The sequence below is a fragment of the Scyliorhinus torazame genome, chromosome 9 (assembly GCF_047496885.1).
Source record: "Scyliorhinus torazame isolate Kashiwa2021f chromosome 9, sScyTor2.1, whole genome shotgun sequence".
Lineage (NCBI taxonomy): Eukaryota > Metazoa > Chordata > Chondrichthyes > Carcharhiniformes > Scyliorhinidae > Scyliorhinus > Scyliorhinus torazame.
In genome coordinates, this window is record NC_092715.1 from 180,623,331 (window position 1) to 180,637,446 (window position 14,116).

The window sequence follows — 14,116 nt, forward strand, 5'->3', positions numbered from 1 at the left end:
CCAACTTCAAAGATACTCGACCGTTACCTCTCCAGCTTGCCCTTCTTCCCTACCATCGCCTCCCCAAACCTTACAACCCCCCCCACCCCTTTACCAAGGAAAGTAGCAATTAGACAATCAACAAGAACTGGCACTGAAATGTGCCACAAAGAAGAGATCAGCTCCAGTCAGTCACTTTCTTAATTTTTTCACTTTATAAAATGTTTGACCAAGCGGTTTTCTTCTATTCTAATGTCCTTATTAATCCTACTCTCCCGCTCAGATCGCAAATCAACCTCTCTGATCTCAAATCAGACTGCCCCCACCCTCATTCCAAATTAAATCTCCACCACAGCTCCACTTGCCGTTTTCACAAGGATATTAGAGAATATTATCTCTTTGGGGTAGTTTCTTTTATTCCAGTAATATCTTAATGTCAAATTCTTCCCTCCTGCGCCAGCCCATCAACCACAATGGCTGACCTAATCTTCCAGGTGCAGGAAACAAATATTATTACACATGGGAGGTTTTCTTTTCCAATTGAAAACCTCCTTTTAAATTCCATCTCCTACGGCGTTTCATCTTTAACATGGAGCAAATTAGTGAAGTTGTCAGGTTCATTAGAATTTTTTTAAAAAAGGAACATATAAAACTGATTTTAGCAGCCAACTGCCCATTTGTAATGAGCGGTTTGCTTCACAGTCCAGATTTCAAGGAGCAACTAAAATTTGTACAGAATTCACATTACGAACAGAGATGATTAAACATAACCTTTAATGTACAGTACTTTGAAGTTATTCCACATCAACACCAATTGTTTTGCAATGAACCTCAAAGCAATTCCATCTCGCAAAATAAATTAAACCAAATAAAAAAACTATTCAACATGAAAGCATTTCAAAATTAATAATTTCCAGAACCATTACATAAATAGACTGTTGTCCCTCCAATGTTTCTACACCCATCTACAAAATGCACTAGATACACCAACAGAAAACAATACATTGCAATTCCAATTTCTATTGCTTCAATTTATAGTTCATTAACCTTATAAACAATTTACTTTCTGATTTTGGGAACACAAGATTACTGGTTAAACTGACAAGAGTGTTAAATTTAATACAGCAAACATGTTACTAAGGCCTGTGCCAGGGAACTTTGCCTGCACAGAAAGTGGAATATGCAAGACACTGCTGTTTTGGGGAACTTAATGCTATCTCTTGGTCCGCTGGCCTGTCCCACACTGCTGCAGATAAGTTTCAACTAAAGGACACATCAGGACTGCAACCTTCATCACAAGGGGTGAAAAAAATTGGATACACCTCAATAACACCATGAGCAATTAGCCCATGCCCGCACATCACAATGTAGCTGGCATGCAAAGCTTGTATTGATAACAGTGGACAGTCCAACAGCAAATGTATTAAGTGGCCACAATAACCAAGTGGCTTGGTTATAGATCCTTACCACCATAGGGGAGGGTGTGCTGGCCATCATTAACCTACCACAGCCATCAAAGACAACAGTAAATTCCTCCCTAATTTATCTCCCTTTCCCCATTTCCCACAGTCTTCTGATATACAAGCTGCAGATGGAATAAGCATGCACCTTTTACACTCCCTGTCCCCACCTTCACTGCAATCATACCATGTATTGTATCCAGGATTTATTTTTAAACAATACATGACAAACTCAACAAGGACACCCAATTCTGGGTTTAGTCTTGGGAAACGAAGGTGGGAAAGTGGGTGAAATCACAATGGGTGTCGGGGATAGGGATCACACTTCAGATAGATTTTGTATTATTATGGAAAAAGACTGAGAAAAATCAGGAGAAAAAGTTTTAAACTGGAGAAGGCATATTTTACAAACTGAGAAGTGATTTGGCTAAAGTGGATTGGACAAGATTGCGAAAGGATATATCAGTGATAAACCAGTGCAAGATCCTTTGGGTACAAAGCAGACATGTCCCCTCCAAAAAATAAGAATGGTCCTGTCAAATCTAGTTGAAGATCAAACAGAAAAGAACAAAACAAAGAACAAAGAAATGCACAGCACAGGAACACGCCCTTCGGCCCTCCATGCCCGTGCCGACCATGCTGCCCGACTAAACTACAATCTTCTACACTTCCTGGGTCCGTATCCCTCTATTCCCATCCTATTCATGTATTTGTCAAGATGCCCCTTAAATGTCACTATCGTCCCTGCTTCCACCACCTCCTCCTGCAGCGAGTTCCAGGCACCCACTACCCTCTGCGTAAAAAACTTGCCTCGTACATCTACTCTAAACCTTGCCCCTCTCACCTTAAACCTATGCCCCCTAGTAATTGACCCCTCTACCCCGGGGAAAAGCCTCTGACTATCCACTCTGTCTATGCCCCTCATAATTTTGTAGACCTCGATCAGGTCGCCCCTCAACCTCCTTCGTTCCATTGAGAACAAACCGAGTTTATTCAACCGCTCCTCATAGCTAATGCCCTCCATACCAGGCAACATTCTGGTAAATCTCTTCTGCACCCTCTCCAAAGCCTCCACATCCTTCTGGTAGTGTGGCGACCAGAATTGAACACTATACTCCAAGTGTGGCCTAACTAAGGTTCTATGCAGTTGCAACATGACTTGCCAATTCTTATATGCAATGTCCCGGCCAATGAAGGCAAGCATGCCGTATGCCTTCTTGACTACCTTCTCCACCTGTGTTGCCCCTTTCAGTGACCTGTGGACCTGTACTCCTAGATCTCTTTGACTTTCAATACTCTTGAGGGTTCTACCATTCACTGTATATTCCCTACCAGCATTAGACCTTCCAAAATACATTACCTCACATTTGTCCGGATTAAACTCCATCTGCCATCTCTCCGCCCAAGTCTCCAAACAATCTAAATCCTGCTGTATCCTCTGACAGTCCTCATCGCTATCCACAATTCCACCAACCTTTGTGTCGTCTGCAAACTTACTAATCAGACCAGAAAGCTATCAGAAAGCTTCTGATAGTCACAAAAAATGCAACACTGCAGATACCTTAGAGGAGTATAGAAAGTACAGGGATGAGGTTAAAAAAAAAAGGAAATCAAAGGAAAACCCAATGATGCTTTACCAGTTTCTAAAGAGCAACAGTATAGTTAAGGAAAAAGTGGGACCGTTCAGAGATGAAGAAGGGAACTTGTGTGAAGACGCAGAGGATCTGGCAAGAATTTTTAACAATTTCTTTGTCTCTTTATTCACAAAGGAAAGGGATAATGCTGATATAGAAATCCAAGCGCAAGTGTGAAATATTGGATAAAATCACAATGAGAGGAAGCGTTAGAGGTGTTGGAAAGCTTGAAAGTGGATAAACCACCCAGGGCCAAATGGATTCTTTCCTAGGATGTTAAAGGAAGTCGGGGAGAAAAAGCAGATGCTCTGATGATTATTTTCCAATCATCACTGGACACATAGGTAGTGCTGAAGGACTGGAGGAATGCAAATATGGTTCCGTTGTTTAAGGGCATGAAGGAAATGCCAAACATTTATAGGCCAGTTAGTCTTACTTCAGTGATGGCCAAATTGTTAGAATCAATCCTGAGAAATCACATAAACTGTAACTTAGAATGGCATGGACTAGGCAGGGATAGTCAGCATGGCTTTGTTAAAGGAAGGTCATCCCTTACGTAGATACATAGAAGCAGGAGGAGGCCTTTTGGCCCTTCGAGCCTGCTCCGCCATTCATCACGATCATGGCAGATCATCCAACTCAATAGCCTAATCCTGCTTTCTCCCCATACCCTCTGATCTCATTCTCCCCAAGTGCTATATTCAGCCGCCTCTTGAATATATTCAAAGTTTTAGCATCAAATACTTCCTGTCGCAATGAATTCCACAGGCTCACCACTTTGTGTGAAGAAGTGTCTCCTTATCTCGGTCAGAAATGGTTTACCCTGAATCTTCAGGCTGTGACCCCTGGTTCTGGACACACCGATCTTTGGTAACATCATCCCTGTCTAGTCCTGTTAGAATTTTATAAGTCTCTATGAAATCCCCCCTCATTCTTCTGAACTCCAGCGAGAACAATCCCAACCTAGTCAATCTCTCCTCATATGACAATCCCGCCATCCCTGGAATCAGTCTGGTAAATCTTCGCTGCACTCACTCGAGAGCAAGAACATTCTTCCTCAGAGAAGGAGACCAAAACTGCACACAATACTCCAAGTGTGGCCTCACCAAGGCACTGTACAATTGCAGCAACACATCCCTGCTTCTATACTCGAAACCTCTTGCAATGAAGGCCAACATACCATTAGCCTTCTTTACTGCCTGCGGCAACTGCATGCTTACCTTCAGCAAATGGTGCACAAGGACACTCAGGTCCCGCTGAACATTCCCCTCTCCCAATTTACAACCATTCAGGTAGTAATCTGCCTTCCTGTGTCATGTGAGAGTACCTTTACGACATGGATGTTTAAGCAATGTACCTTTAAGAAAACAGTGATGTCAGAGAGTGGGTGGAGCCGAGGTCAGGTCAGCCATTTTGCAGTTTAGTTTTGCAGTTTGGCGGTAAAGAGCTGGGTGTGTGTCTGGGTTTTGCAGTGAGCTGGATCTCTGACCTAAAAGACTATCTTTGGATCATTTAGATGATTTAAACTTATAGTAGCGAAGCCTTTAACCTGATGTGATTTTGTTTAAAGTTGTTAAGTCACTTGGAAGTTTGAAGGAACATTTTAGGGAATTATTTACTGTTGCAATATTTTCGGAGTTATCTTTGAAGTAAAGGGTGTTAAGAGATCCAATGTTTATTTAAGATGTTAAGTTGAGTTCATGGAATAAACAGTGTTTTGTGTTTAAAAACCCACGAGTCCATATTTGTAATCCCACACCTCGGGAAAAAGCCGTGTTCTCGGAAAAGCAACAAATCCATTAAAGGGAGAGGCTGATTGAACTCCATGATACATTTTGGGGTTCTGAAAACGCCTCGCCCATAACACCTGTTTTTGCTTCCAAAATGAAGAACCTCACACTTATCCAAATTATACTGCATCTGCCATTGGTTTGCCCACTTGCGCAACCTCTCCCAATCTTGCTGTAGGATCCCTGCAACCTCGCCACAATTCACCCTCCCACCTAATTTGGTATCATCTGCAACTTTGAGATGTTACATTTTGTTCCCTCATCCAAATCATTAATATATATTGTGAATAGCTGGGGCTCCAGCTCCAATCCCTGTGGTACCCCACTGATTACTGCCTGCCAATTTGAAAAGAACCCATTAATCCCTACTCTGTGTTTCCTCGCTGCCAACCAGTTTTCTATCCACCTCAATACAATTCCCCCAATCCCATGTGCTTTCATTTTACACAATAATCTCTTTTGTGGGACTTTGTCCAACGCCTTCTGAAAGTCCAAATTTACCACATCTACTGGCGCCCCCTTATCGACTGTATTGGCTACCTCTTCAAAGAATTCCAACAGATTTGTCAAGCATGATTTCCCCTTCATAAATCCATGCCTACTCGGACGGATCCTGCCACTGCTTTCTAAATGTTCCGCTATAAAGTCCTTGATAATGGATTCAGGCATTTTCCCCACTGCCGATGTTACTGGTCTATAATGCCCTACTTTCTCCCTACCTCCCTTTTTGAATATCGGAGTGCCGTGAGCTACCATCCAATCTTCAGGGATAGTTCCCGAGTCTGTAGAACCCCAGAAGATGACCACCAATGCATCCACAATTTCCAGAGCCACCACCTTAAGCACTCTGGGATGCAGATTCCCAGGCCCTGGGGATTTATCCGCCTTCAATCCCATCAGTTTTCCCAGCACCATTTTTCTACTAATGTCGATCTCCCTCAGTTCTTCCCTCTCACCATACCTTTCATTCTCCAACATTTATGGGATCTGATTTGTGTCCTCATTTGTGAAGACAGAACCAAAGTCCAAAGTATGTATTTAGTTGCTCAGTCATTTCCTTGTCCCTTATTATGCATTCCCGTTTCGGTCTGCAGTGGGCCTACATTTCTCTTTACCAATCTCTTTCTCTTCACATATCTGTAGAAACTCCTAGTGTCAGTCTTTATGTTCCCTGCAAGCTTCCTTTCGTACTGTACTTTCCCCTTCTTAGTCAATCCCTTCAAATTTAATTGAATTCTTTGAGGAAGTGACAAGGAGGATAGATGAGGGAAATGCAGTGGGTGTTGTCGACATTGATTTTAGTAAAGCATTTGACAAGATCCCACGTGGCAGACTGGTCAAAATGGTTAAAGTACAGGGTAATGTGGAGAATTGGATTCAAAGTTGGCATAGTAACAGAAAAGGGCAAAGGTCATTGGCTGCCCTTGCAAATGGAAGGCAGTTTCAAGTGGTGTTCTGCAGGGCTCAGTGTTGGGAGCCCTGCTGATTGTTTTATACATCATGATTTAGACTTTAAAGGTGAATGGGGCACGATTGGGGAAATTTGCAGACGCCACAAAAATTGGCAGTGTAGTAGATAGTGTAGCGGATAGGTGATATAGATGAGTTGATGGAGTGGCAGGAAAGTTCAACTCGGATAAGTGAGAGGTAATACATTTGTACTGTACAATCAAACAGTCAAAGGGAATACACAATAAATGGAAATTAACTGAAAGTAGTAGATGAAATGAAAGATCTTTGGCGTGCAAGTGCACAGATCCCTAAAGGTAGCAGTACAGGTAGACAAGGTTGTAAAGAAGGCAACTGGAATGCTCTCCTACATTGGTAGAGGTATAGAATACAAAAATAGGAATATAAATGACGAAACTGCATAAGACACTGATGAGGCCACAACTCTCTTATTGTGTGCAGGTCTGGTCACCACATTACAGGAAGGACACAATTGCTCTGGAGAGAATGCAGAGAAGATTTACTAGAATGTTGCCAGGGCTGTAGAACTGTAGCTACGACAGGAGATTGGGGTTGTATTCCTTGGAACAGAGAAGCCTGATGGGTGACAAAATTGTGAGGGGTAGAGATAGAGTAGAAAGGAGGAACCAGTTTCCCTCAGCTTGAATCTATGACTCCTGGCTTTTGAACTCTCTGCCAATTGGCAGAAGGATTAATGGGGGACGCGAGGAAAATCTTTCTTTTTTTTTTTATAAAAGGAGAGTGGGGTGGGTGCCTGGAATTTGCTGCCCGAGCTGGTGGTGGAGGCTGAGACCGTAAACTCTTTAAAACTGTGCCTGGATCTGCACCTTAAGTGCTGTAAGCTTCAGAGCTATGGGCATGCGCAGAAAAATGGAATTAGAAAAGACAGCATGGACAAGATGGGCCGAATGCCCCCCTTCTGTGCTGCATCAGTTCTATGATTCTATATGATTTTTTGCAGATACCCAAGAGTCAAGAATTAATATGGGATTGTGAAATGCAGGAGCAGACGGACAATGATTGATGATATCACTTAATCGCGCTCATGCAACCACCACTTCAGATACTGACACTGCACAAGCATTAGAGGGTACCACGGAGGTGAGATCGGCGCATGGTGAATCACTGGGCACAAAACGGCTGTAGCCAGTGTAAGGTTGCGCGGGGGGGGGGGGGGGGGGGGCCGAGGTCACACTCCCACCAGGGACTTAGATGTGGACTTCAAAGGGGTGGCCTACTAAAAATTAAATGCTTGGTACATTAGCAGGCCTGCCAGAAAGCTTGCTATTGCTGTCCAGGTGTGTGGGAGAGTCCAGCATCAACTTCACACACAACTTTGCAGAGAGCTTGGAAACCATCCTTTCCGAGTGGAAGTGGTGCCGAACTACATGACAGCACTTATTGCCAATGTTTCAGCTTTCATTGCAGTTAAAGGAGAAGCCACAGGAGATCTCAGCTGGGCAACATGCAACCACAACATGCTGTAATGGCTGCAGATAGCACTCAAAGATGGCCTGCAGGGTCGATCAAGATGTCTAGGATTGCAGAGGCATCACCTAGTAAATGTGGCATAAACATGTAGCTATCATTTCCCTCATCTCCCGTAGTGAAAGTCAGCATCCTTCTGCCAACCATGCTGCAGCCACTGGGGAAGCAAAATCTCCCACAAAATAGTGTTATGATCCCCGTGGGGAACCAAATTTACCATACAACTCCATTGAAGAAACCAAATGGGCAGGATTTCACTTGTTCTAACTTTTACTTTAACAATCAACCAAGAAATCAACAAAAATCAAACGTGAATTCACAGGCAAATAAGTACATATTCGTGAAACTGCCCATTTCTTGAAATGCGCAGCCTAGTTTCACAGTTCATGAAACAGCCAGTTTGACGACCCAGTTCTTGAAATGGGAATTGGAACAGGACTTGTGGCGTGACAGGGACTGTTGCAGCAGAGACCTGCTTTCAAGCAGGAACATCATTTTGAGAAGCAGTTACTCCTGCAGTGACATTTCTGGAAGCCCACCACAAACACTTTGAACATGACAATCTCACGGAGGTGGAGTTGCTCTGGTGGAATGTCTTCCGCACCGACTGTACTGCACAAATTCAAACTGACTCCTGGCAAGTTTGCCTTTCACAATCCCCTTAGTTAATTTGATGGTATAGCCAGTCCCTACTTGTCCATAAACACTCCTTTTGCTGTCTCCTGCCTGCAATGTTTTTCTATGCATCTAATGTTTAAGCTATGTTCTTAATCCAAGAGATCCCAACTAGCAGAGATAGTTTCTCTCAGTCTACTCAGTTTCCCTTGCGACCTTGAAGAATTCGATCAAATCATCCCTTAACCGTCTAAATTCCAGGGAATACAAGTAAGTTTATGTAATCTCTCCTAGTAATTTCAACCTTGGTGTCCAGGTATCATTCTGTTAAACCTCATTGCATTTGCTCCAAGGCCAACATACCTTTCCTAAAGTGTGGTGCCCTAAATTGTTCACAGTACTTCAGCTGCATAGAACCCTGGTTTGACCACGCGTGAAGTATAACTTCTACCCTCTTATATACTAGCTATAAAATCCAGCATTTAATTTGCCTTTGATTGAGACACAGAAGTCTCTTTGGGCCTCCATAATTGCTAACTTTTCACTGTTTTGAAAGTACCTGGTTTTATCCATTTGTAGGTCTGAAGTTGATAACTCACATAGTGCCCATCTTGAATGGCCCATTTTGCCCATTCTCTTAAGTAATTTTATGCTTCCACCTACACTGCTCATAATGTCACTTATCTGTGTGCCACTGGGGCAGCACGGTGGCGCAGTGGTTAGCATTGCTGCCTCACGGCGCCGACGGTCCAGGTTCGATCCCGGCTCTGGGTCACTGTGCGTGTGGAGTTTGCACATTCTCCCCGTGTTTGTGTGGGTTTCGCCCCCACAATCCAAAAGATGTGCAGGTTAGGTGGATTGGCCATACTAAATTGCCCCTTAATTGGAAAAAATGAATTACACTAAAAAAAAAATTTTTTAAATCTTATGTACTACTGGCATAGTTATATTTGTGGCTTTCTATCTGGTCATTAGAGTCCCTGGCCATCATCTTATTTTCTATCTCCCTCCACTCTGCCAATTTTCTTTGTTTAAAAATACTTTTTTTTTTTTTTAAATACTGCTGCTCCAGGTGGAAGGGCTTGACAAAATCTAGTGCTCAGACTTTGAGTGAATGCAGTTTGGAACTGTGACTAAAGTAATGTCAGTGTGCAATACTCTGCCTACTGATCGACACAAGGGTTTCTCCTTTAATTGACTCCATTTTCACTGAAATCACCCGTGGGTTTGCAAGGTTAACTGTTAGGGCAGTACGCTTTTTTAAAAAAAATTACTTAAGTCTTATTAACTTTCCCTAATCTGCAAGTCATTCATTAGACCGTACAAATATTTATTTGTGGCACCACCCTGATGATCAGTGGCTACAGTGGTTTAGCAACAGGTGCCTAATATCAAAAACAACAACAAACGACGCCATCTGATAACCACTTCATATGTGGCCCTTGTGGCAGAATCTGCATCCCACGGACTGATCTCTTCTGCCATTAGCAATACTGTACAATAGGAAGCTACCTAATCCCCAATAGATTTGATTTGCTGCATGTCCATCAGCAAACATTATTGAAAGGTTGCCAATGACAATATCGCAATTTCAAAACTAGTCATTCCCCCCTCACCCATTTCAAGTCAACAGTCGAGAGTCAAGACTTCCAATACAAATCACTAAAATTGGATGCCATCCAGGATTATCAACCCCTAATGGATGGTGATTCACCATCGGGAATCCTGTGAAATGCCAAACAGCCGACCAAAATCACAATGATTTCACGTTGGCACAGTGGTTAGCACTGCTGCCTCACAGCACCAGGGATTCGGATTAAATTTGAATGACTGTATGGAGTTTGCAGACTTTATTTTTAATTTTTCCAATTAAGGGGCAATTTAGCGTGGTCAATCCATCTACCCTGCACTTCTTTGGATTGTGGGGATGAGACCCACACAAACACAGAATGTACAAACTCTACCCAGGTCCTCGCCACCGTGAGACAGCAGTGCTAACCACTGCACCATCCCGGAATCTGCACATTCTTCCTGTGACTGTGTGGGTTTCCTCCAGGTTCTCCGGTTTCCTCCCATAGTCCAAAGATGTACAGGTTAGGTGGATTGGCCATGCTAAATTGCCCCTTGGGTGGGGTTGGAGGAATAGGGCGGGGGATTGGGTCTAGGAAGGTCGGTCTTTCGAATGGTCTTTGCAGACTTGACTGGGCCAAATGGCCTCCTTTTACACAGGTAGGAATTCTATGAAATTAACCAGGATTGTGCACATTGAAATAAGAACTCAAAAGATCAGCCCTTTTTGCCACTCACCTGAAAGTCATTCATTAGTCCATATGAACATTTGTTTGTGGCACAGGAGGAGAAATTGAAGCCTAGTTTACAGGCTGCTTTAGTGCAATTTGTCAATGTTCCAGGGATGATGGCATCAGTAAGATTCCCAGTCGCATCACGTACAATACACGAACCTGACGGGGAATAAAAATTGGAAAAGGTCAACATGCCAGCTAACATTTTGTACGGAATTATCTTATTCCTGCTTCCCACCTCATTTCAAGATATTTTGCTAGAGCTACAAAATTTCAGTACTGAGCATCGAGTAAACAGGAGCTATAAAACTTTCTTCATAATAATAATAACCTTTTATTGTCACAAATATGAAGTTTCTGTGAAAAGCCCCTCGTCGCCACATTCCGGTGCCTGCTCGGGCAAGCTGGTATGGGAATTGAACCCGCGCTGCTGGCCTTGTTCTATATCACAAACCAGCTGTCTAGCCCACTGAGCTAAACCAGCCCATCATTTCTGTTCATGGAAGAATTGCCAGTTTGAACTGAATGTAGCCATCGTTATAAGGCAAATTTAAGATTGGCTCAGAAATAGAGATATTTTGGTAATGCATTTAGTTAAATTAGTTAAAAACAAAAATGCACATGTTTCTGAAAAACAATGCAAACTTAAATGGCCTTCATAAAAATTAAAATCAATTGAATGTTAAGCTTTAAAAAAAAATATCCACTATAGCAATATTTAAGCAAATCTATTCATGAATTCCTTTTAGCTCATCTTTTATAATGCAACTAAAAGTGTGTTTGCTAGCTTTTAACAGTCTGTTGGCACTTTTAATAAAATAAGATTTTGTCACTTAATTCTTGATGAACTATCACCAAACACATCAAAGTATTGCTTTAACATCTTAGAAGTTCAAGAGACAATGTTAAAAAATAAATAGTATTATCTTAATTGTACAAAATGTCCCATTTAGATATTAAGATTCCTCAATATATTATTTTAGAGGATTGGCTGTTTCCCAACCAGCAAGAGTCAAAAGAGTCTTTGAGTCTTTCCAGTTAAGACAGTCCCCATCATAAATCAATGTTTCAGCACTCTTAAAATAGACCTGCAAGAACAATAACATTTCAAACCCCACAGCTTTTTAATCATACAGAAACAAATCCCACATGCATCAAAAATGTTTCAGATCCCAACAGTAGTGGCCAATCCTTCCCATGAAAGCAGCTATTAAAACCTCAGAAAGCTCAAGAGTGTCTGAAGAGATTTGTGAGAACCATTTGTTTGGTTGGTCATTCTACACACACTATGTAGTATACAGAGTTCCCATTAATCAGGAGCCATTTTTGTTTCCTGAAGGCTACAAATTTTGGCCATCAGAAATGCATTTTGTCATCATTAAAACTTTTGCAGATTATTCTAGGGAGTTAATGTTCTAGGTGTAATTGTAAATTTCATTGTTTTGCTATTGACATCCATCAGCAGGCTGCAAACCAAAGGCAAGAATGTGGAGAGTTGGAGGAGTTAATGATCAACTCTTCAACAGAATAGTTGAGGTTTATTTTTTTTTTTTAAATGAATGACGAGTTTCTTACAAGATTAGCGAGTAAAAATAAAGGTCCTGGGAATAGGTCACACTGATAAACATTTGTCCATCTTGTACTTGGAAAAAAAGCAAATTCTGGACTCTTACATACAGATTGTTTACTGCTTTGCGTGATGTACAAAAGGCAAGCGCTTTCCAAGACAAAGAACGTTCTAATAATTCCATAATTCTAAAATTTTAAAAATCTCCAGTAACTAAACATTTTGGAAACAAGGATTTACAGGTCACAGAAAATAACCACCAATTAAACAAACGTCACAAATCTACTCACTGTTTGATCAATATAAAACCCATGACTTTGTTATAAATTAAACAAAAGCTTTTGATGCAACTTTAGTTTGAAAAGAGAAAAAAAATCTATATTGGATGAACCAGCCACTGCAAACAATTCTGCCTGATCAATTAAAATTATCTGGTTATGACCTGAAACACTATCAGTACTCTCATTATCCATGGTCACTGTATAGTGATAATAGTCACCTTCAGCAATCCACTTCAGAATGGAATTTAGAATTACAAAATTCAAGAAAAATATGAAAACAAAAAAAAAAAACGAATTGCAAAGTCAGTATAGAAACAAAATTGTTACATAATATTTAAATTAAAAGATTTTGAAAAGTGAGAGAACCCTTACCGGTAGAAATAGCAGCTCCTGCATAGACTATTGTGGTGATTACAATAGCCAAGAGTGTGCCTTTAGGTATGGCTAATTGTGGATCCTTTTATTAAAAAAAAGGTACATGGTGTAATTAAAAATATTTCTCCAAGTTTATTTTTGTTTTGTTCTCCCCAGTACTAAAAACATTGTACAAATATTTACGGCAACATTTGTTCTACCAAGAGATTGGCATACAAGAACAGCAAAATTATTTTAATGAGTAATTGAAATCTGCACCTTATACCAGTTGAGAAAATTCAATCAGAATTGGTAAATCTAATTAAAAGACATCATGGCTTAGAGCTTAATGCGAGTCACAAGAGGCAGTGCTGATCCTGACATTCAGTATCCTGACCTTGGGGGGGGGGGGGGGGGGGGGGGGGGAAGAGAGAGGATCATGAGAAAGAGAGGGAGAGAGAGAAGGAAGTATAGTGCTAGGCCAGGATTAACATGGTCTGGACTGAATAAAACCAGCGATAATGAGGAAAGTTTATAATTTATTATTTTAAGAGCAGCTAAATTAAGAAAGGAAGGAAACATTAAAGCAAACAGGGCAGGATACTTAACAGCACTTCCATTGAAGTGAAAAGGAGCACAGTAAAATGAATACCAGGCACGCAAGATTATTACATGCCCCAGATCAGCAAGTTCAGACTAAGCAAAGGCGAATTTAAATGGATTAAGAAATCCAAAAAGTGAAACATGAAAAACCTTTATATAACATATGGGGAAAAGTAGAAGAGCTCATTGGGATAAATATGATCTTGCAAAAACCAAGTTGAAAGGGCCGAGTACCATAGAAAAATGGATAGAAGAAAAGCAAACTGTGACAGTTCTCAGTAACAAAAAAAAGCAAAAGGGCTGCCAAAAAGAATGAGAACACTAAAACCTGTAAATAGATTGGAAACATATTGGAAACATATTGTGAATGGTGTCTTTCTATAAGGACTCAAAAGAGATGTAGAGAGAAAGAGAGCGAGAGAGCACGCAAGCAGGTGAGAGAGAGAGCGCATGAGAGATAATCAAAACCTTGGTTTTAGACAGCATCTTAGAGGAGGAGAAAGTGCTTGAAAAGCAGAAGGTTTTAGGAGCAGAATTCCAAAGCTTAGAGCCTATGCAGCAAAACACACTAT

At 41.3% G+C, this 14,116-nt stretch overlaps 1 protein-coding gene across 2 annotated transcripts in view; it reads right to left on the reverse strand.

Moving 5' to 3' along the window:
* The window catches only part of slc12a2 (solute carrier family 12 member 2), a 281,965-nt gene that overhangs the window by 122,481 nt on the left and 145,368 nt on the right, over positions 1-14,116 (reverse strand). For both annotated transcript variants that reach the window (XM_072516856.1, XM_072516855.1), the window contains exons 9-10: positions 12,960-13,044; positions 10,744-10,898 (exon numbers count right to left, since the gene is read on the reverse strand). In XM_072516856.1, the coding sequence (XP_072372957.1) occupies positions 10,744-10,898; positions 12,960-13,044 (240 nt within the window). The remainder of the gene's footprint in view (positions 1-10,743; positions 10,899-12,959; positions 13,045-14,116) is intronic.